Raw genomic sequence first — 22496 nt, 5'->3', positions numbered from 1 at the left:
TCAATAAAATCCAATCCTTTCACAATTTTTCTTAGATTTAGAATATAAGAGAGAACTTTTATATGGCTCAATATGAAAATATAGACCGTTTTTGTGGTACAAAATTCATTAAAAGGATCTCGCTGAGTAAGGATTTAGAAACGATGCTTGTTTAACTCATACATATCTTTGTTACAGTATCCATCCTTTTTCTCCATGATTCTTTGAATCTTTACATCGACCCAACCCCGAAAACACCCCACTCAAACCCAAATCCAATGTGCTTTATACATATAGCAATCACAAACATTGGTTAAAGCTGGAAATAGAGGGGAGGAGCAGCAATGGCTATGGGAACCGAGCCTACCCATGGACTCAAGGACTGATTTTGAATGCTTTTGTCTCCTAATAGGTTGACAGGTTTGTAACAGAATCCATCTGATCCATTGGCAGTAACCTTATCAAGGGTAAGTAAATGGCTTGAAGCCTCTTTTTCGTATTTGGTTGAAAAACTCAAATATGGCATTTGATCGAAAGCTAGTACTAGTAGAGTTGTGATGTAAACATACATTGTAGAAAGCCCTTTCATTCAAGTCTAGTCCTGCTTAGCAAATGGTCACCCTAAAAAAACATGGCCAACATTCATTGGATTGCATCTGTTCATGTTGTCAAAGGAATCTTTTCTTTTAGGAACGCCATGTTCAAAGTGAATGAGGAAAGAAGCAACATCTTAAAGGAAATGCTTGCATTCCAAATTTCTTGTATCCTTTTGTGCTATTTATTTTTGTCATTATTGAGTGATTGATATTTTAGACCTCAAAAAAAGCATAAAAGAGGTTTTATATTTATATATATGTTGGATAACTTGTTAAGATTGAAATTTTGGTTTTGATGTCCTTGCATATTGTTTGACCAGATCAGTTGAAAATGCACAAACGAAGCAAATGGCAATATATCATTGATCTTGAGGTGCAAGACCTCAAAGACAAAATGACGTTCTCTAGTAAAGACTTGGTTTGGGCGGAAATAAATAGAAAAAACAATAGTATTGATCGAGTTGCTGTAATCCCATTACGACGAGTTGCTGACTTTATCAAAGGAGAGGAGGAAAATCCTATTGCTCCATGTAAATTCGTACGAAAAACAAAAAAAGAACCAAAAGAAAGAGCTACTGCTGCATTGCAATATGATATGTGAGTATTTAAAATATGTATTGTTTGGATCATTTGAAACCATGGTTATCTTTCTTTGTATGTACTAACAATTTAAATTTTTTGTGTAGTTATCATTGTTCATTTGGTCCAGAGGACAAAAGAGGAAATCTTTCAGCTAAACGAAGGACCTCATTTGTGCAGAAGAGGGGTTGCCAATGCCACTTTATTGTGAAAGTTATGCATGAATTTCCTGATAGAGCAATATTAACTTTCAATATGTATGAACATGAAGATAGGGAAGGTTGGGCTTGTCATGGTCAATGTGACATTTCAGGTGAGACCAGGGCCTTGCATAGGCCAAAGCTGTCAAGGGACATTGTTGCATATGTAGAGAGTTGTTTCTTTTTGGGAGTGCCTATTGATGTAGTGTATAGAACCCACATTAAAAGGCATGTTGACATCGATGTGGCAGCTCGAGATAGAGATTTCTTCTTATGCAGGAAAGATATTGTAAACATCTATAATAAGTTGGCGAAGGGAAATTATCAACTTCACAAAAAGGATGAAATGAGTGTAAACCTTTGGTATCAAAAGCATCGAGAAGATTTTTTCTTTTACCAAAATCCCAATGGTGTGGAGGTCCCTTTTATAATAGGGATTCAAACAAAGTGGATGTTGGAGACAATGGTCAAGTTATCGCACAATAGCTTAATAGCCATGGATTCAACATTTAACACAAATAAATACGGGGTAAGTTAGATGCCAATGATTTATTGAATATATTTATTTAATTTGTATACATTCAGAATAATTAATAACTTGTATTTGAATTTATGTAATGTTGAAAATGACAGTACCAGTTGTATACACTCGTGGCATTTGATGAACAACAAAGTGGAGTCCCTGTTGCATGGGTCGTGGCATCACGAAACACATCAGATGATATTGCAATATGGCTGGAGCAGCTCATGCACAAGTGTTTCCAAGCTCGTCCTGATTGGAAAGTCAATGCTTTCATGGTTGATGATGCACTGGCTGAAATCAGTGCCCTGAGGTAACTTTAACATTGTCATGATATAACCAAACTTGCATTTTTTCTAAAAATACCACACTAACATGCATTGAATATGGCAGGAGGATCACAGGTTGTGATGTGATCTTATGCGTTTGGCATGTACGGAGGGCTTGGTTAAAAAATGTCAATCGTTTGGCCACTAGTTCCATAAAAGCCAAAGAGATGTTCAGTGACTTAGGTTTCATCATGAAACACACTCTCAATTATGAAGTTGAAGATGCAATCAATCAATTTTTTATTAAGTTTGCAGATGAAGAGAAGTTCTTAGACTATTTCAACAAGAATTGGGTCATTGGAGATAAGATTCGTAAGTAAACATTTTTTTCATATTATATGCATTTTTTTCTTTTATAAAGGTGATATAGTGAGACTGACATCGTTCTATTTGCAATTAGGCATGTGGGTGAAAGGTTGTCGGGAGTTTCCTCATGCAAATCAGGAGACCAATAATGCTGTTGAGTCATACCATTGTTACTTAAAAACAACATTTCTATCTGATAGAAGGAAAAAATGTGCCTGGAGGATGGATTGGTTATTGCATATGCTACTCAAAACAGTTGAACCTTGTTATCGGTTCAAGGAAATCTTAAAAGAAGAAGGATTTCTAAACAACTACAAGAGAGAAAAGCAACTAGAATCATCAGTGGAACGAGCAAGAAAAATTATGGATACTGATTGTTGTCCTCATGAGAGCATAAACCGTTCTTATTGGGTGAGAAGTCAGACAGATCAAGGTAAAAAATACCTTGTCACTTGGTATCGTAAGGATTTTATAACGTGTGAATGTCCATGGTCTATCCGTGGAAACATTTGCAAGCATGCCATAAAGGTTAATTGGTTGTATTTCCACTCGGATAATTCAAATCCATTGCTTCATCAGCATGCAGAGGATAACATATGCAATGACCCACCTGAGATCGATATAGAGCCTCAAAACCATGATGCAGATGTCGATGCTACTCGTATGGCCACAACTGTTGTTGATGCAGATGCCGAGGCACTTCATTTGGCAAGGGAAGAGTTGTTTAGCTATACACGTCTCATTTTAGATAACCCTCCTACTACTTTGACGAAGACAATCCAGTTGACTGGTATGCTTAAAAAAATGTTGGATGAAGCCAATAATTTGCACATTACTGATTTTGACTTCACACCTGGATTGGGTTCTCTTGATCCATCTTTGAAGAGGAAAAAGAGTTTCCTTAGCCCTACAAAGACAAAAAGAAGCATAAAAAAAAACAATGGTTTGGAAATTGATTTAAATGTTGATCCATCAGAATATGAACCATTTGAGTTTCAATACCTCAATAAGAGAGGACGTCATCGATCAAATAATGTTGTGTCTATGGTTCCAGGTTAGTTTCATGTGTTGAATAAAGTCATTGTTTTAGATTTAAGTATTTCATCATCACCATTCTTTAACATGTGCTATGTTTATTTTTACAGCAATGCAACAATCCCCAACCATGGCGATAACCCAAGACCAAAGGGAGATGCAAGACCATCCAACCTTACCTGCCATGCCAGGTACATTTGACACTCTTTCATTGTGTGTGCACATATACCTTGATGTTCTAGAAAATTTCTTTGCGATAACGTTTGACACTTTTCTAGGTAACTATAGAATAAGTGGAGAAGCATCATCTTCTGCCATGACTGATCATCTATGGAAGGACTTCAACTCTAGTGGGAATCAATGAGGTATGCACAAAGAATAGATAAGCTAGGTTTTCATGGCATCGTCAGGTGGCCCTTTTTCATATGATAAGTATATTTATGTTTCCCTATTGTTATGTTGTTATGAAAATACTTTTTTCATAATCTGTTCATGCTCATGCTGTTATTTTTTCCCTATCCATCATGCTGGCTGTCAAATAGAATCTCTCTACTTATTTATGTTCATGCAACATGTTTGATTTTTATACTTAAACATGTAGTTACTATGTTCTCATACCTATGTTCATGGTTCGATGTTTATTAGATTTATAGATATTTATATTTTACATCTTTATAAATTTATGGTTAGATGGTGAAAGGCCAATGAGGTTTGAACCTTATCATTTCGTTTTTTGTTGTTGGATTTTTTGCTCCTTGCCTCTAGTCAGAGATCTCGTTGGATTTTCATGACTTCATCAAGCTGATTTTTCCTTCATGGAATAGTATATGATAGCATAGTAGATTGTTATGTTATTCTGAACATGCCCTCTTCATGATTTGTTGATATTCACTGAACGATGTTCTATCCTTTTATGCTTGTGATAAAGTGTTAACTGTCCTATTGCCCAAATCAACGTCGGTTGTTATCTTTTAGTTGTGTGTTCGGTGAAAGTGTTTATTTTGATCTTGTGTGCTCATGTATATATGTGTGGTGATGTTCCTGGTCACATATAGTTTATGGTCTGCTAGGATAATGATGGTGTTGATTAATTTTCAAAATTTTAACGTGGATGCTCTTTTTTTTTTAGGTTGTTCTACAGTTCTGCTTCCAACCAGGATTGTCCATGCATTGAACCTCAATGTGGAAGACATAAATTGTCAGCCAAGCACATAATGTGGTATTTTTCCAAGCATGCAATTCTCATCCAAGCACGCAATGTGGTCTTTTTCCAAGCACACAATGTTTATCTATACAAATATTTTTTGTTGTAAAACGCATCATGGAAGTGATGGTCATGGTTGAAGGCGTGTATTTTATCTAGTCCATGGTTTTCCGACTTCCAGTTGTACAGCAAGCGATAAACCTATGATAGATTAATTTACCTTTTGTATAGGCATCATTACATGAAATGATGCTCTAGAAGCATAAGGGAAGTATTATTCAATATTGTGGCAGTTTCCACGGTCTTGAGGAAACAGTTCTAGCATTTTGTAATAAATTGAATATAATGAAATCCATTGCAGTGAATTTTTTGCTAGCAATCTGTTATATTTCTAAACTTTTGATGTTCAGCTCCACTCCATTTGGTAATCAATAAAATACAAGTTTAGGAGTTCTTTGATGGAACCTCAGAAAAAGGCACTATTGTGAGTAATTTGCATCTGTCTGGAAATCAAATTGTTGAGACGATTGCAGGATTGGGATTCTGTAGATTCTGTTGCTCTCTGCTGTAGGTCTCACTATGTCATCTTGTCCTCTGCATCATTCCTCATAATGTCTAAAACCACTCACTCCGCATTCATACTGAAGCTTGTGCAGGAAGTTCTTGTCTGAGCTACATTTCTCAACATCAATTACCCCGACTTGAGCTACATTTCTTAAATTGGGCCATTTGTATCATATTAGTGGACTCTGAGAAGAAACGTGGACTGTCTCCTGCTTCGGTGCTCATGATATTGCTCTTCATAAAAGATCAATACTATTAATGCAATTCAAGAACCACAAATACTGATATAGCAATTTGAATTCAGTATTAATGATATCCAAGAATCTCAACGGTTACATATGTTTGAGTTCAGTATTATTCTAATAATATGTGAGTGTTGCAAGGTTTAGAAATATTTAAATCCAATATTCTGTGAATAGAACGTGAAAATTCCAAACTACCACTGACAGTGACACAAAATTACAACATACACTGAAACACCAAGTCTTGTTCATACCGACTGGCTGTAAAAATTCGTTAACATCTGGGTCTAATCACCAGTCAGTTCAAGTACCAATGCAGAAATTAAGCTCATTTCTCAACATTTCTCGAATATTTCTCTTTTTGAGAATTATTTTTGTTCCTTATGTAAGAGTAGGTAGTGCCTCAATGAGCCTTGAACTTTAAAAACTCATGAAAAAGACAGAAAGGAGCCATATCTCAATCTCACTTTTTTAACAGAGAATTTGAACGAAAAATCTATGCCTGCTGTATTGGCCTAAAAGGTTTCTTATTTATTGATTTTAGTTTCCTTCTTAAATTGGGCCATTTGTATCATATTAGTGGACTCTGAGAAGAAACGTGGACTGTCTCCTGCTTCGGTGCTCATGATATTGCTCTTCATAAAAGATCAATACTATTAATGCAATTCAAGAACCACAAATACTGATATAGCAATTTGAATTCAGTATTAATGATATCCAAGAATCTCAACGGTTACATATGTTTGAGTTCAGTATTATTCGAATAATCTGTGAGTGTTGCAAGGTTTAGAAATATTTAAATCTAGTATTCTGTGAATAGAACGTGAAAATTCCAAACTACCACTGACAGTGACACAAAATTACAACATACATTGAAACACCAAGTCTTGTTCATACCGACTGGCTGTAAAAATTCGTTAACATCTGGGTCTAATCACCAGTCAGTTCAAGTACCAATGCAGAAATTAAGCTCATTTCTCAACATTTCTCGAATATTTCTCTTTTTGAGATGTGCAGGTGCTTTGGACACCTCTGCAACCTATCCAATTTACTGCATGCCTGATTCTCTGTTTCTCAAAAATCCACATCTTGATACTTGTGTCCAATTCAGTTACTATCACTTCTCACTACTCACCAATCCCATTGACTTTGAAAATTTAATTTGTTAACCTCATTTTGCCACCTTTTCTCATCTTTCTATCAGCTAAGCATGCACATGACTCGAGTAGAATACTTATTATGACTTTAGAATATGAAATTTAGAAGATGTGTGCTAGGAACCATTTGTCCTAGTCCTTACAGCAACCAAAAGCCTATTCTTTGGCTTATGATGCTCTCAAAGCATGAAATCGGAGAGTAAATATTCTATTGCCTATTATTTGAAATGAGTAATGGTTAACTAACCTTCCTGCAACTTGCATTTCCTCATATATTTCAAGATTCAAAGCTATGCTCAATCAATGTATAAGGAATGTATATCCAAGAAGTTTTGCTGCAAGGGTATTCACAAATAGAATTTTACATGGGCACTGCAGAACATCATGAGATGTCATCACCATGGAGGTTCATACAATTTAGTGCTGTTGGAATTGCCCTAAAAGATGTTACTTGTGCATTTAACATGTATGATTTAAAATATTATATAAATCATATTGTTAGTACATTGATTAGTAATCAACTGTTTAAAATGTTGATTACTAATCAATGTACTAACAATTCATCAACATTGTTTCGCATGTCAACAACACCATAAATATGGAAATCAAAGTTGTTAGAAAGGAAGACAAAGAGATACAGAATCAACAGCACAAACATGACACTGGAAAGAAAGGCATGTTTGAAAGCATAAAGGAGGCAAGAAGAAAACAAAAGATTGCAAGCTCAAAGGCTTACAAAGATCAAGGGGCATTAGAAAAATGCTAGCAGGAAAATACAGTTACATAACAAGAAACAAAGGTAACAATAGTTACATAACAAGAAACAAAGGTAACAATATAGGCATATAAATATTGACTCGAGAGTATGGTTGCTTGTGACATAATATGCAAAGATGGACAGATACAGAAGTTCAAAATTAAAATACCAAAACTTGGACAGATACATAGTAATGAAGAGAGATTAACCAAATTCAAGATCAAATTAACATAGTTGCAATTTGAGTCTAAAAAGTTTGTAAAGTTGCACACCTATATGCGTGGTCAAATATTTCCCTTTAAAATTTTCTTAGAATAAGTACAATATTAATGTACTTGTATCCTTGATTTACAATGTAATATATGCAGCATTTTTTAAAAATATACCTTGGAAAATAAACATTTTTATACAACGTTTAGATGGGAGGAGAAAGATTGATTACATAACCCCGTGTGCGTTGATCTCTTGTTTCCTGTCCTTTGGTGGACAGATAATACTATACCAGCCACAATTACTTCAAGAAACATAGCAATCACCACTCCCCATAGGCCACCTTGAAAAGAAAATTTTACACATCTATTGGTAGCAACAACAGATTAACAAGTGCAAACTCAGTGTGATCCAATAAACAAGGAGAAGTTGGTCTGGAATGTATTAAGATGTGATGATCAAACTAAATCTCCGATATATATTTACAGGCTATACTAGAATAGAAGAACATCACATCTACTGAAAGAGGTAATTATCCTCTCTGTGATAATGTACAAATCTGCGACAAAGCAGTGTTATCTAATTATTTTTCACCTCTGAAACTTTTGTACAGTATATTCCTAAATCATCAAGCTATGAGATGATTCAATTCCTAACTTCGTTACAACAAACAGTCAGGGCAGCCTCTGAATGGTAAACAGTCAGGGCAGCCTCTGAATGGTCCCAACTACGTAGAAAATTTAGAACCGTACAACAATCGAAATTGATTTACAAGGACTTCCAGCAGAAACTAAAGATAAACGTTCTGCCTCCATTTGGTTCGCATATACTAACACTGATAAAAAGCAAATGACTTTGCCTTCCAAAAGAGGCTTAATGTTCGGCCAATCTTTTTGGAAGTTGTTCTATGAGTTGTTTTATTTTCCTTCAAGCTCTCCCCATAGATTGATGGCTGAGGGGTACACACAGCTGTAGAAGACTGGCAGGAAACATCTTGCTGTCGCTGCTCTCTGAAATGCTGTAGCAATTTCTGTGCTTTGTCCTTTCCCCTTGGGCTTCCATTCATAGAAAGAGTAACCAAATAAGGAATGACCCCTTCCCTTAAAACCATTTGACTGTGCTCAAAACTATTAGTACATAACAATAAGAGAGATGCTGCTGCTTGTTCTTGTGCAATGGTTTTACCTGTATCAAGAATATCTGCAATGGTTCCAATGCAGCCTTCCGTATCAGCAATTGTTGCTCTGCCCTCTTCAGTAGAAGCAAGGTTATACAAAATTGTAAGGCATTTTTCTGTACAGTCACCCTCTGCAACAAGAAGAAGATGAGCAAGCCTGGAAACAACTCCTGCAGATACCATGTAGGACCTGTTTCCCTTGAATGTTGATAAATTATACAAGGCATTTATAGCAGCTTGTCTACATTGGTTAGATTCCGAGTCCATCAGTTTAATGAGAAGAGGTATTGCTCCGGAAGCTCCAATGCTAGCTTTATTATCTTCCAAACTAGATAACATAAGCAAGACAGCTACAGCTGCTTCAGATGTTTCAGAATCAAGAAGATCCAACAAAAGAGGCACTGCACCTGCAGCCAAGATTGCTGCTTTGTTCCTACAATACAAAGCATGAACACAAGTAAGCAAAAATGTTTTAAGATGATTAGTAAAAGAATAAATCACATCTGCTAGACTTGTGTATTTTGATAAACTAAAAAATATTTCAGACATCCTTCTACCTGTTATTATTCACACCAATATTGAAAAGCGCCAAAGCTCCAGCCTCTTGTGCTTGGGCATTACATGCATCAATAGCAGAACGTAGGAAGTTCACAAGCATGTGAATGAAACCATTGGCACCCATGTAAGAACGAGCTTCATCATCATCCTTTGCGAGAAATCTAATCTCTTTTGTTGCTCTACATTGCAGTTCTAGTGACGGTCCACCAAGGCTTGAGAGCAACCTTTCATATGTTTTACAAGGGTCGTCTTTGACATTTTGAGATTCAACTATGTCACATGACCAGGAAAGGCTTGTATCACCTAGTTCACTCGATCCTTCATTTCTTAGAATAGCTGGTGAATCACAGTAAGAACTGTTACCAAAAGTACCAGTTGATAATCTGCTAACATCATCCTCACAAGCACATGCAACTTGATTGTCCCTCAATGGGACTACCTTGACCTCCCTCAGGCGACCACCATCAATGCTCTTGACAGATCCAGAATCTGCCAAGTCCCATCTCCAACCTGCCACAGGAGGGCATGGAGTAGATGGCTCTGGAACTTCAATTCTATGTTGTTCACACCAACTTGCAATTAGACCTTTGACACAATAATTAGGAGTTACACCAAGATGTGTCAAGCTTTGCTGGGTTTTGGGACATGTATCATGACCCTCATTAGTCCACTTCTCTATATAAACCCGTTCATAAGTTTGGACAAATTAAATAATCACAGTGTCAGACATTAGTTGCAGAGAAATTGGACATCTGAATTCTTCAGGAGGTACTGGAATGCTTCCTGAGCTTCCAGGAATTTCCTTTCCATCTGTATCAAATGAGTGAAGCTTTGAAGCACGACGTTCAATGTTTCTTCCATTCCTACTAACCTCACCAATGCAATCTCTGATGGATGGAGAACATGGACCTGAGTTTGGGGAATCAGCACCATCTGAATACTCATTTTTGAAGAACATAGCGTGCTTTCTTAAAAGATGCAAGAGATATATGATAATGGACTCCTTCTTGTCTTTATCAAAGCGGGCTTTATCAAGCAATCTCTTTAAGGCTCTTTTTTCTGACAACACAACTCTTGAAGACATGATGTTTAGCTTAGTAGCCACCCGACGAAAAACATCCATTTCTGATGTATCATTTCCACTACCAGGATCCTTATCTTGCCACAACAATGAAATGACTTCATCACCAACTTCTTTTTCTGTTCGTTCAAGTGCAAATGTTGTCCCCTCAAGCTCTTTAACAATTTCAACAATCTGCATGAAGAATTTAATAACCATAAGCAACAATCAAAGAAATTCTACTATCTTCAACAATACACCAGTTACAACAAATGAACTTGATATATTAAAAGTGTGCACAAAAGGCATTTTTCAATATGTTCAAATATCAAAATTACATCTGCCAAAAATCAAAACAGATGGATTTGCCAACAGGGCATAAGTTCACTGGTGAGGTCAACGGAGTGGTAAGCCATCCCCCAGGGTTCACTTCTCACTGTGGTCTTTTCCCACCCAAATGGCACATCTCAAAAAGAGACGAAGGCAGGTGCTAATCTCAAGATGATTTTGGTGGAACAGTTGCCCCTCAAACCTGGCATGAAGGCTGAAGAAATTTCAAGTTGTGCAGTACAGGCCCCCAACCTTGGGGTGTGTTTTCTGAAGCAACATCCCAATAGAAGAAATAACAGATAGATAGGATAAAGGTAGCTTAGAAAAACCCCTGCCTTATCTCTTTCTATAAGCAGGGCACTGTTGTAGGACATTAACAAACCTTAGAATTAGGAAAGGCTAGAAACTAAATTACTTTGCATTACTTCCACGTTTTCTGATAGATATAATCCTACCTTCAAGATGATTTTGGTGGAACAGTTGCCCCTCAAACCTGGCATGAAGGCTGAAGAAATTTCAAGTTGTGAAGTACAGGCCCCCAACCTTGGGGTGTGTTTTCTGAAGCAACATCCCAATAGAAGAAATAACAAATAGATAGGATAAAGGTAGCTCAGAAAAACCCCTGCCTTATCTCTTTCTCTAAGCAGGGCACTGTTGTAGGTCATTAACAAACCTTAGAATTAGGAAAGGCTAGAAACTAAATTACTTTGCATTACTTCCACGTTTTCTGATAGATATAATCCTACCTTCCAGTGGCTAGTCAAGCCCTTGCATTTGCAATAATATAATCTTACCTTCCAGTTACTCGTTAAGCACCTGGAATCACTTTTAAGTTTTTCAATACGTCTTACAATGATACCTAAAATGTATGTTTTTTTAATATCACACCTCAATAATACCTTAAATGTTTATGGTTGACATAAATCTGCAATTTATACCAAAAACGTCTATGCTTGAGAATTTATAAATCAATAATACCTAAAACATCTATGCTTGACACATAGATCTGCAATTTATTTTCTGCTCAAGTGTATATGTGTGGACAACAATTTCAAACCTTGAATATCATGATGGTGTGGACAGCAGGATTCAAACCTGCAATTGAAAATTCTTTGTGCTTGTTTCAGTGGAAAAGTCGCACAAGATTTAGCTCAGGCTAAAGCATATAGAGTATTTTTTGGTTGGCTTGACCCACCAACTATCCTATGCATGTTAGTGGAAAATAACATAGACAGCAGGTTTGGAACTTGCAAGAGAAAATACCCTGTGCATGTCTCTGTGGAAAAAATGCAAGTTATCCACTTGCATTAAATTGATTCAACCCGTGCACAGGAAGTTTTCAAAATCCAAAGTCCAATACCAGATAAAATACTCAAATAACATAGACAGGAGGTTTGAAACCTGCAAGAGAAAATACCCTGTGCATGCCTTCGTGGAAAAAATCCACTTGCACTAAATTAAACAGAAAATACCCTGTGCATGTCTCACTTCCTTTCGCCTGTGATTCGTGCTGAAAACCCTATCTGCTCAGCAAATGCTTCACATTCTCGCCACTTCGCCTTCAATCCAGAGTAAGCTTCTCAGTGAAGAGAAGCCCCACATTGATTTATGTTGTGTAGTTGCAGGACACGGGGATTTGAGACGATCGCCTAAGATATAAGATTAATCACAGCATTCAAATATGATGGCCACGCCACAGAAAATTTTCATAGTTTTGGGAGCAACAGAAAAGAAAACCAGGTGCTGTGTAGGTGTATTTACATTTACAATGGGATACTAGACGGTCATGTCGACAGATCAAGTGGAATGTTCAATATTTTTTATGTGCAATTTGTTATACTTGTAAAATTTTCATTCCATGTCAATACGAAATGAGATTGTTCCTCCACCTGGGGAATCGAAGTATTTCGTCTGTTTACATTTGCTAAAGCATTGGGCAGAAACAGGACAGCGTGTACATATCAGGAGGTTCGAGTGTCGATCAAACGAAATGAAATTAAATGCAATCAAATGATCTTTTTCTAATTCAACCCACCTGAGAAGCGGTTAGATCAATATTGTTCTTGCGAAGAGCGATTTCTGTATCGAGGCCGAAGCCGTCAACCCGCCTGATATGAACAAGGGTTGAATTCTTGAAGAGACTAGACCAATAAGTGGTTCGGCGCTGTACAGATCGTTTGCAGAATATTTGTCTCCCCGTTTGTGGACGGTCATATGGAGGACGACCACTCCCTCGGGTTTCAGACTCCGTTCGATCTCCGAAAGGAAGAGGGATTGGTAGAGAGCATGGTCAAACACATTCGAGAATTCAAAATCGAAGGTATTGTCGGGGAAGGGGTGGCTGTGCATATCTCCATGGATTACTAGAGGAGGATATGGTACCAAATCCATGCCAATGGCGTCACGCACTCCTATTTCTTTGAGGGCAACCACTTCTTGCCCCACCCTCGCTCCAATACACAGTGCCTTCCACCCCGTCTCAGCAATTGACCCTTCATGAGGCCCCAGAACCTGCCCGAAAACACGTCTACTTTCCTTCTCCAGTCCCGGGTGGTCCACAGCTTCCTGAGCCTCGGATTCAGCGTTTTGTTCAGCTGCAGCTCGATGTATTCCTCCTACGATCTGAACGTCCGGCGGGGACGAATTAGCTTTGACGCTCCAACCAGTACTTAAATCAATATTTCGATTCAGTCTATTCGTCAATTCATGATTACAGGCATTGATACAATCACGGGCTGAACGATCCTGTTTTTTCTCTGAAATCATATAGCATAAACAGGTACAAAAAACTGTTGTTGCTACGGCGAGCACAACCAGATACAGTACTGCAAGCAGCCATTTTCTGGGGCCTCCTGGTTCAAAGCCCTTTCGGTGGGCCATTCATTAAAATCGATTTGATTTCAATGTGGGGCTTCCTATTCCTATTCTTGTGATCTAAGGGTTTTTTAGGTTAAATATCGCTGTAATTATGAATGTTTAATGTGGTTAGGCTGAACAGTTACAGGATAAAGAGCTGAGGAAGCAACTCTCACTTCCTTTCGCCTGTGATTCGTTTCATCCAGTGAAGAATGCCTGGAATTGATTTAATGTCGAAAATGGATTTGTTTATCCCTGTGAGTATTATTTTGGAGTATTGTCCGGTTTCCGGTGCCGCGCGAAAAACTAGAGTTCGAATTGAAATTTCATTCTTCGGAATTAACTCACATCTTCCTGTCAGACGCAGTTAATGTGGGTGGTGGCGGAGCTGACGGTGGCGGAGGTGGGCGGAAGTCGAGTAGGGTGGTGGAGGGCGGAGGAATTGTCCGGTTGCCGGAGCCGGAGGTTTTTCCGGGCGGCACCGGAAACCGGACAATTCCTCCGCCTCGCTAGACTACTCCCAAAAAATTAAATCTATTTCTACGCATACTGAGCCATATGCAGCACCAAATTTGATGTGCAACGGTATTTGAACTTTTATTTTTTTTAATAGATACCGAGAACTCGGTCAACCAGAGTTTAGCTGTCAATTGGAGGTACCATTCTATGAAAGTATTTGAACACATTTGGGGGTGAGACTGTTCACAGACAGAGTCTCATATAATTCACTTTGTTGTAATTTTATTTATTTTTCTTTTCATAATTTTTTTTTTTTTTAATTATTATTTCTTGAGGTACATTCTATGATTTAAAAAAAAGTGATGCGTGATTTTTTAAATATTAAATTTCGAAGTGATATACACTATAATAAAATACCGAATAAATTAGGTAATCAATTAGTTTTAATTAAAATCATTTAGAGATATTAATAATGACATTATCACTTTGATATTCATTGTAATACAATATTAAAAATAAATTATGTAATTAATTAATTTTAATTAAAGTCATTTAAAGATATTAATAATTATATAATCTAGTTTAACGAAGATATGGTAAAAATATTTCACTTTTACTTTAGGTGATAAATAAATTATTTCAATGTCTATAACATCATTTTATATTAGAATTAATTAAAAAATTAAAATCAATGGTGGAGGATAAAAAAAACTAGAAAAGTCTCAACAGCCATCAATGCTACCTACATAGCTCTGATTCCAAAATGCTCAAAGCCTAAGTCCATTCTGGATTTTAGACCTATTTCTCTGTGGAACCTCGTTTATAAAATAATCACTAAAGTAATCCAATAGGATCAAGGAGTTCCTATCTAAGAAGCCATTTCCTAATCAATTTGGATTCTTAGCTGAGAGACAAATCCATGACGACATAAGCATTGTGCAAGAAGTCTTTCATTGTATTAAAACTAAAAAACGGAATGCCCTCATTTTCAAGAGGGACCTTAACAAAGCATTTGATAAAGTCAATTTTACCTTTTTAAGACTAGTCCTCCTTCAAATCGGGCTAGGCCTACAAGTTACAAATTGGATCATGGGTTGTGTTTCCTCAACTAATTTTTCCATCTTAATCAATGGCTCACCTTCAAACAAATTCACCTGCTCTTGAGGACTCAGGAAGTGATGTCTGTTGTCACCTCTTCTATTCTTGATAGTGATGGAAGGTTTGAGTCACCCCCAACTGAAAGAAAAACATGAAGGAAACATAATGGGCATCAAAATTTCCAAAAACCAATACATCACCCATCTGTTGTTCATGGATGATGTTTTTCTCCTAGGAATAGGTTATGTACTTGAATAGTAGGATTTCCACATAACCATAAACCTCTTCTGCAGTGTCACTGTTATGGAATCAACCATAATGAATCCTCCTTCCATCAATCTATTGGCAGGTCGGATATCCTCTCGAAGATTCAAAATTTCATGCCTTTACACTCTACCCATTGGAAAGTGGAATAAAGTATTTGGGTTACTTTCTTAAACAAAATTATTATCACAAGGATGATTGGATGTGGACGATTAGAAGGGTGGAGTAGAAATTAAATTTATGTTGTTACAACTTGTTATCACTGAAGGGAAAATTGATTCTAGAAAAAATTGTTTTGGAAAACATTCATGTTTATTGGTTGTCTATGGAAAAAATTCCCACTATTATCCTCATTTCCATTAGGCAAACGATATTCAATTTTCTATGATCCGAAAAAAAAAAATAAGTAAAAAAAATAAATTAATTAAAAAAAAAAAAAAAAAAAAAAAAAAATAAGGTGTGCATCTAGAAAGCTGGTCCTCCCTATCTATCCCTAAAAAATTAGGGGGATGGGGCTTCAAAAACTTTTCCTGGTTTGCAAAATCTTTGTCCCAGGAAATCCTATGGAGAATTATAATTAGTGAGGGACTTTGGATCCAAATCATAGGGGAGAAATATCTAAGCAGAATGGAGGTTGTGGACTAGATTAGAGGACAAGCCAATAAACCTACCAAAATGGACTCCATAATCTGAAAAGTGCTCATGGCCTCCTTCCCCTATCTTTTCAACCGGTTAGTCTGGAATGCTGGGGATGGAAAGCAAGTCATCATTGGAAAATACCCCTTTATAGGTAATGAATGTGTCTACAAATTGTCCCCTGAACTAAGACAATGCTTATATTCTAAGGGGCTTTATTATTTGCATGATATAAAAAAAGTGGACTCCTCTTAGCCCTCCCTAAACTATTGGATGCCCTAAGCTAAGTTAGGACTGAGTGCTTCACTTGCTATGGAATGGAATTCTTACATCAAAGAGATAAACATCAATGGAGTGAAACTTCAAATTCCAGGTATACACTGGTTTGGAGCTGGGACTTCACATCTCGAAAGATTAAAGCCTACTCAACATATGTAGTGATTGCACATACTGAGGTAGAAGCAAATAGCACATGATGGAATAAGCTTATCTAGAATTGACACATACCAAATAAGTTAAAATGCTTTGCTTGGCTGGTCATCCGTAACAAAATCTTGACCTGGGATAACTTTACACAAAAGAGGCTTTGTGGGACCAAGTGGATGTGCTCTATGTAGACAACATGAAGGATTTGTTGATCATCTATTAGTTAAATTCCCCGCTACTCAGAATATTTGTTCTATTGTACTTAAAATTATGGGTATTAGAGAAGACTTGGATTAGAACTCATTTGAAGAATTACTTCATTTCTGGGCTACGAAATACAAAAAATCTAGATGCCATGCCTATATTTGTGGCATGGGGTATTTGGCACCTGAGAAAAAAAATTATATTCAAAGATGGAAGGAAAAGTGTCACTCTTCAATCTTTAAAGATCATTTCACTCTATAGGGAATATCAAAAACATAGAGGAGAATCCAATATCTTATCATCCCTCATAACCTCCCTATAGGATTTTTAGATGGAGCGGACCAAGGGAGCGCTTGTGAAGGAGGGGGGCGTGAAAGAGAGAGACTGATAAAGATACATGGAAAAAAAAAAAAATTTTCTAGAATTAGACTTGGTCTTAGAACAAATACTAAAGCTAATTTAATTGTTATTTAGGTTTAGTTGTTATTTAGGCCCTCATGACACTAGCTAAATTAAGAACTTAAAAAATAAATTAATTATTAGCAACTCTAAATGTCTCATCGACTAGTTGTCAGGTTGTGCTCACTTAGAAGTCATGAATTTAGCAACATGGAAGCACACAATTGAGAAAATTAAACTACATTTTCTAACATCGGATTCCAATACTGTAACATACCCCAGTAACTTCACATGTAAAAGCAAGGAGTTAGAATTTTTTATACAAATTACCCTCAAGTAATTATCCAAATCACAACTCCACATTCCTCATTAACCATTAGATATAATGTTTATTAGTACATAAAGTAAATTGCAATAGAGGACAGTAAGTTGCATAACCATTAACAACCATTGTTGTAGTATAATAACATAAACTGTCTCATGAACCTTGCATCCATTTCATGATTTCCTTAACCATATTAATTAATCAAATACTTGACATTATGACTATCACATTAATAAGGAATCAACATTATCAAGGATTCAACACCATCAATCTGACACAAAATGCAATCACACCATTGAACACCGATATACCCTGGAAACCCCGTAGGGTGAAAACCAGCAAACGTTTAATTTTATTATTAAACGCTCGTGAGGAAGCTAAGTAAATATGTAGTTTTTCTTATAAAGTAAATATGTAGTTTTCTCTTAGAAAAATTACGTGTGAATCTTGTGTTTTAAATGCTGAGTCATTTTGTCAATTTCTTGGAATAAATTAACGAAATTCTCGCTAAGTAGCCAAAATATCTTCTTGAGAAAAGATGGTGAGACATGTAAACTTCTTGAGGACATAGTATGAAAAGTGGCCAAGTTTTCTTTGAATAAAATGTGTATTTTTCTTAATAAAAGTTTCTTGAAAAGGGATATGTGCTTAAATGCTTTGTGATACTAGCTAATTTCAAAGTTTCTTGTGAAATAATTATGCATTGCATGCATGATAGAAACAGCTAATGAGCTAGACTCGCTTCATTTTAGTTTCTTGAAGGGAGCGTGTGCTTCCAGGCACAAAGATAATAATTACTAACTTTCTTGAAGAAAACGTATGTTTTATATACACATAAATAATAGTCATTAAGATAGTTTCTTTTTAGAAAAAGTGTGCATACTTCATGTATGAAAGTAATGGCTTTTATGAGAGATCTTTTGAAGCCAAAATAGGGATTCTTTTCTTAAAAGACACATATGAATAGTGTTCATACAAGAACCAGAATCCATACTTGTTTCATGAAAAGATTATGTGCAATGAAGTAAAAGTAATTGTGTTAGGAAAAACACATGTTGCATGCACAAAAGGGTAGCCATTGTGACATTGGAAATATGATTTTGTGTGTACGTAGAGAAAGTGATTATGTTAACTTTCTTGAAAATAATAATCTCTTGAAAAGATTGTCTTGCTAGATGAGTTGTGTCGATTTCTTGATTTTGGTGCATAAAAGGTTAAGTTAACCTTGTTATTGTTTCTTGATTTTTATGCATAAAGATGGGTATCTATAATAATTTCTTGAAAGGGAAGCATGAGAAACCTACATATAGGGAGATAGAGAAATGAGGTTATAATGACTTCCTTTTAAGAAAGAAGTATGTAAATGTTTACATGAAATGATGGTAGAATTCTAGAGAAGGGAATATGTGTTGCATACATTAAAGAAGGGCTATTATGATAAGCTATTGGATGCACAAAGAATAGTCATTGTGTTATAGAGATATGTTCTTTGTATGGATAGAAGAACTATTGAGCCATATTTCTTTAGGAAAATGATATGTGATTACTTTTATGCTAACATAACTATTATCTTAGTTTCTTGTTGAATGAGATGTGTATGCACACAAGATTTGTGTTAGCTTTCATTAGAAAGGATATACATTTGCATGCGGGAAGAGACAACAAGTTGTGTTAGATTTCTTTACATATTTGCATGCATCAAAAGTAATAGCTAAAGGACTAGTTCTTTTGATAAATTTTATGTAAATTTTCATGTAAGAAGATTATAACTAATGTTTTAGTTAGCCCCTTCAAAGGAATGCCTTAGTGTTTTTTCCTCTAAGAATATGTGCTTATGCAAAGGGAAATATTAGTTAATATGATTATTTATAAATGTAATCATGATATCAATGATGTTAATGACAACATTGGCAGGAAATGTTGGATTACTTACGCAAAGTATAGATTATATTTAACATTGTGGCAGGTAAAGAATTAATGGTCCATGCAGATGAGTACGAGTTGCGGGATCGTACATTGATAGAACAATCATGCCACAAGGATGTAGAAAGTGGTGATATGTAGGTAAAGGGTTTCATGGAAAATGTAATAGCTTTTAGCTAGTTATGTGACATTTTAATGATATTTCATTGTAATATTTTATAACAATGGATAAGGGATGGAATCCATTATAAGCCATTGAGTGGGGTGAAAACCCTCATGAGCGTTTAATAATAAGATTAAACGTTTGCTGGTTTTCACCCTACGGGGTTTCCAAGGTATATCGGTGTTCAATGATGTGATTGCTTATTGTGTCAGTTTGATGATGTTGAATCCTTGATGATGATGATTCTTTATTTGATGTGATAATCATAATGTCCAAGTATGTGATTAATTAATATGGTTAAGAAAATCATGAAATGGATGCAAGGTTCATGAGACAGTTTATGTTAATATACTACAACAGTGGTTGTCAATGGTTATGCAACTTACTGTTCTCTATTGCAATTCACTTTATGTACTAATAAACAATATATCTAATGGTTAATGAGGAATGTGTAGTTGCGATTTGGATAATTACTTGAGGGTAATTTGTATAAAAGATTCTAACTCCCTGCTTTTACATGTGAGGTTACCGGGGTATGTTACAAGTGGTATCAGAGCTAAAGGTTGCAACACTGGCACCTTTGGGAATTGGTAAGCGGAAAAGAAATTGAGGTTTGCCACCAGTGGGAATTAACTCAAGTATGACTTTAACAAACTACATATTGATTTATGTAGTACATTACTTTTGACATGATATAAGTGATTCATGTTTATAATTGCATTGAGTAGTAAGTAATAAAGACTGTTGTAGAATTATGTTCATGACATTGGATTCTTAATGAGGATAAAAGACAATAAAACTTTTGTCACACTTATGAACAATGTTGAACACTCATTACACATGTGAACAATATTGAACACTCATTAAGGAAAGTGACAATCAACTACCAACTTTTGCTTTGCAAATATGGCAATAATAATGATATATCTAATGAACATGATTAAGTTACAATGAACTAATTTTAATGAGTCAATGCATGAATGTAAAATATGGGGAACATCCTTGAATAGGACGACAGAGTGTTTTAAAAGGACATTAGAAGAACCCCTTTAGATATTGAAAATATACAATGAGTCAAGTAGTGAGACTTGATTGTAATAACTAATTTTTTATTAAGTTTTGCCATGGTTTCATTAAGATGATTGGTAGTTGTGATTGGTTAGTGTTGTATGACTAACTAATAGCACTTATATGCGTGAATTGAATTTGATTTAAGCTTATCACAATTCACAAACAAGTGATTATGGTAGTTACTTCATGTATCGGTTTGTTGATAGCAATACACTGTGGGAAATTGGAAATGCTTAGATTGTTACCTCCACCATCATTGGCATTTAAACACTAATGAATATTTGCAAATACTTTTATGCATGATAGTATTGTGCCTCAAACTAAAATGATTTGGAAAGTGAATACATGTTAAATGATGCATATGTATAACTAACGTTGCGGATGGGATTAAGTAGTGGTATCTTAACGGCAACAAGAAAACTCGTCACGTAAATTGTTGCAATGTGAATTGCAATCATAAATGAGAAATTATAATGTTATATGATATGCATGATTGTGTTATTTGGAAAATCAGAATACATACAACATGTATGATAGATATGTTTCATATTAATCTAGATGTTGTGGACCCATGTTGAGGGTTAAGTGTAAATGCATGGTGTACATGCATGTTTATTTTGTTAATGATAATGTGCACATGGTTCATTATGTAAATTGCTTTGAGGAAGAGTGATAAAAGAGAAATTTAACATGCCAGAAAGTTGCAAATAGTTGTGAAAGGCTATAAGGCCTTGGGTTGATGGCAGTTGCCTGCCCGAAGGGGTTGATGGTACTTGCCTACCCAGATTTCCTTTCCCTAGAGATAAATGATCTCAGTAAGGGAAAAGAGTTGCCCAAGATGGTGAAGAGGGTAAAAATCCTGAGGCAACTCTGTTGATTTGGAGCCTGTTGGAGGAGGCCCAAGAGGAATCCTATATTGGACCCTATGTGGTCATTGGAATTCTTGAGATGGTTAGCCAATGGAATTCCATGTTAATCCTGGTGAGGTCTCTATCAAAGAAATTGTCTGGATGTGAAAATGACTCGATCTAGCTATGGAAACTAGTTCCCATGGGTTGGGAGGAGAATTCTTTAGCCTATTGTGGTTCTCATAGCTAAATAAATTAACTAATCAGCTATATGTTATACTAAAAATGAATTTTATATATAGTTGTGTAAAATATGTTATGCACATTTTAACACAAAAGGATTTTAGTGATCTATAGGGAGTTATTGGAATTTTAGTTCCTTTATTGTATTACCAATCTTGTAAACGTTTTAGTAGGGGCTAAGACGATTTTCACTTGATGCAGTTATTGACTGTTTTGATGATTAGAGAGTTAGGTGCTCTTTGGGTACTTTTAGAAGTACTGTGTGGATGTGTTTAGCGGGAGCTAAGACAATGTGCATGAGATTTACTGAATTATCATTTTGATGATTAGAGTTTTAGTGCTCTTTAAGTACTTGTAGAAGTACTGTGATTTAAAAATCATCTAACATTGCACAATTGATTAATAGTTAAAAGTATTTCATTTGACTCAAAATATTGTGACTAATGCGATTGAATTTATTAGTCATACATTACAGGTTACTTACCATGGAGGGTTGATGGGTTGTTCAATCGCTATTAAAATGCTTACATGAAAGTGCTCATGATTTTCAAGAGTCATTGGTAAGTAATGGTTAGTTGATATAGAGATTTGTTTTTGTATATTATGAATTTGAATAAGGGCCAAGCGATGGAAATTAGAACTTGCATATTTTGCAATTATAAATACTTATGACTATTGATTTTTTTTCTTATGTTATAACATTACAATTTTTGTTTATTGTCATTTCTTGGAATGAAATCTTTGATTTTAAAGAGGAAGGATCACTTTTTGTGCGATT

At 35.7% G+C, this 22496-nt stretch overlaps 2 protein-coding genes, 1 long non-coding RNA gene and 1 pseudogene across 5 annotated transcripts; 2 read left to right on the top strand and 2 right to left on the bottom strand.

Annotated features, from left to right (window-relative positions):
- The first annotated feature begins 787 nt into the window (after nt 1-787).
- LOC149254405 (uncharacterized) lies at nt 788-3440 on the top strand. Its single transcript, XM_089454771.1, has 6 exons — nt 788-1172; nt 1262-1883; nt 1988-2187; nt 2268-2515; nt 2604-3404; nt 3436-3440. Exons 1-6 carry the CDS (start codon nt 907-909, stop codon nt 3438-3440), a joined length of 2142 nt encoding a protein of 713 aa, XP_089310897.1. The 5' UTR covers nt 788-906.
- Nucleotides 3441-3498: 58 nt separating this feature from the next.
- LOC149254404 (uncharacterized) lies at nt 3499-4884 on the top strand. The gene is made up of 3 exons (XR_016266289.1): nt 3499-3735; nt 3823-3909; nt 4674-4884. It is a non-coding gene; the product is annotated as an uncharacterized LOC149254404 (long non-coding RNA).
- A 3211-nt stretch (nt 4885-8095) lies between these two features.
- Nucleotides 8096-10674, bottom strand: LOC149254403 (U-box domain-containing protein 45 pseudogene; annotated as a pseudogene). The gene is made up of 2 exons (XR_016265487.1): nt 9413-10674; nt 8096-9288 (listed from the first exon to the last, which is right to left on the bottom strand). The product of XR_016265487.1 is annotated as a U-box domain-containing protein 45 pseudogene (transcript).
- On the bottom strand, nt 10539-14174 carry LOC149254402 (uncharacterized). Of its 2 annotated transcripts, none has more exons than XM_089460147.1 (2): nt 12839-14174; nt 10539-10668 (listed from the first exon to the last, which is right to left on the bottom strand). In XM_089460147.1, the coding sequence occupies exon 1, from the start codon at nt 13681-13683 to the stop codon at nt 12850-12852; it is 834 nt and encodes a 277-aa protein (XP_089316273.1). In that variant the 5' UTR covers nt 13684-14174; the 3' UTR covers nt 10539-10668; nt 12839-12849. The 2 variants fall into 2 exon arrangements, with proteins under 2 accessions (XP_089316273.1, XP_089316274.1); XM_089460148.1 differs by lacking the exon at nt 10539-10668 and adding an exon at nt 12288-12452.
- Nucleotides 14175-22496: the final 8322 nt, after the last annotated feature.

The sequence above is a fragment of the Pinus tabuliformis genome, chromosome 7 (genome assembly GCF_031772625.1).
Source record: "Pinus tabuliformis cultivar Carrire ecotype Pingquan chromosome 7, CPIR1, whole genome shotgun sequence".
Taxonomy (NCBI): Eukaryota; Viridiplantae; Streptophyta; class Pinopsida; order Pinales; family Pinaceae; genus Pinus; species Pinus tabuliformis.
The sequence above is the reverse complement of the archived record's forward strand: the minus strand, read 5'-3'. Positions and strand labels throughout refer to the sequence as shown.

Bases quoted from the DNA above. Each gene is read 5' to 3' on its own strand.
- LOC149254405 (XM_089454771.1), top strand. From the start codon at position 907: ATGCACAAACGAAGCAAATGGCAATATATCATTGATCTTGAGGTGCAA. The intron at 1,173-1,261 runs GTGAGTATTTAA...TTTTTTGTGTAG, and splicing joins GCTGCATTGCAATATGATAT to TTATCATTGTTCATTTGGTC. The intron at 1,884-1,987 runs GTAAGTTAGATG...TGAAAATGACAG, and splicing joins TTAACACAAATAAATACGGG to TACCAGTTGTATACACTCGT.
- LOC149254402 (XM_089460147.1), bottom strand. From the start codon at position 13,683: ATGGCCCACCGAAAGGGCTTTGAACCAGGAGGCCCCAGAAAATGGCTG.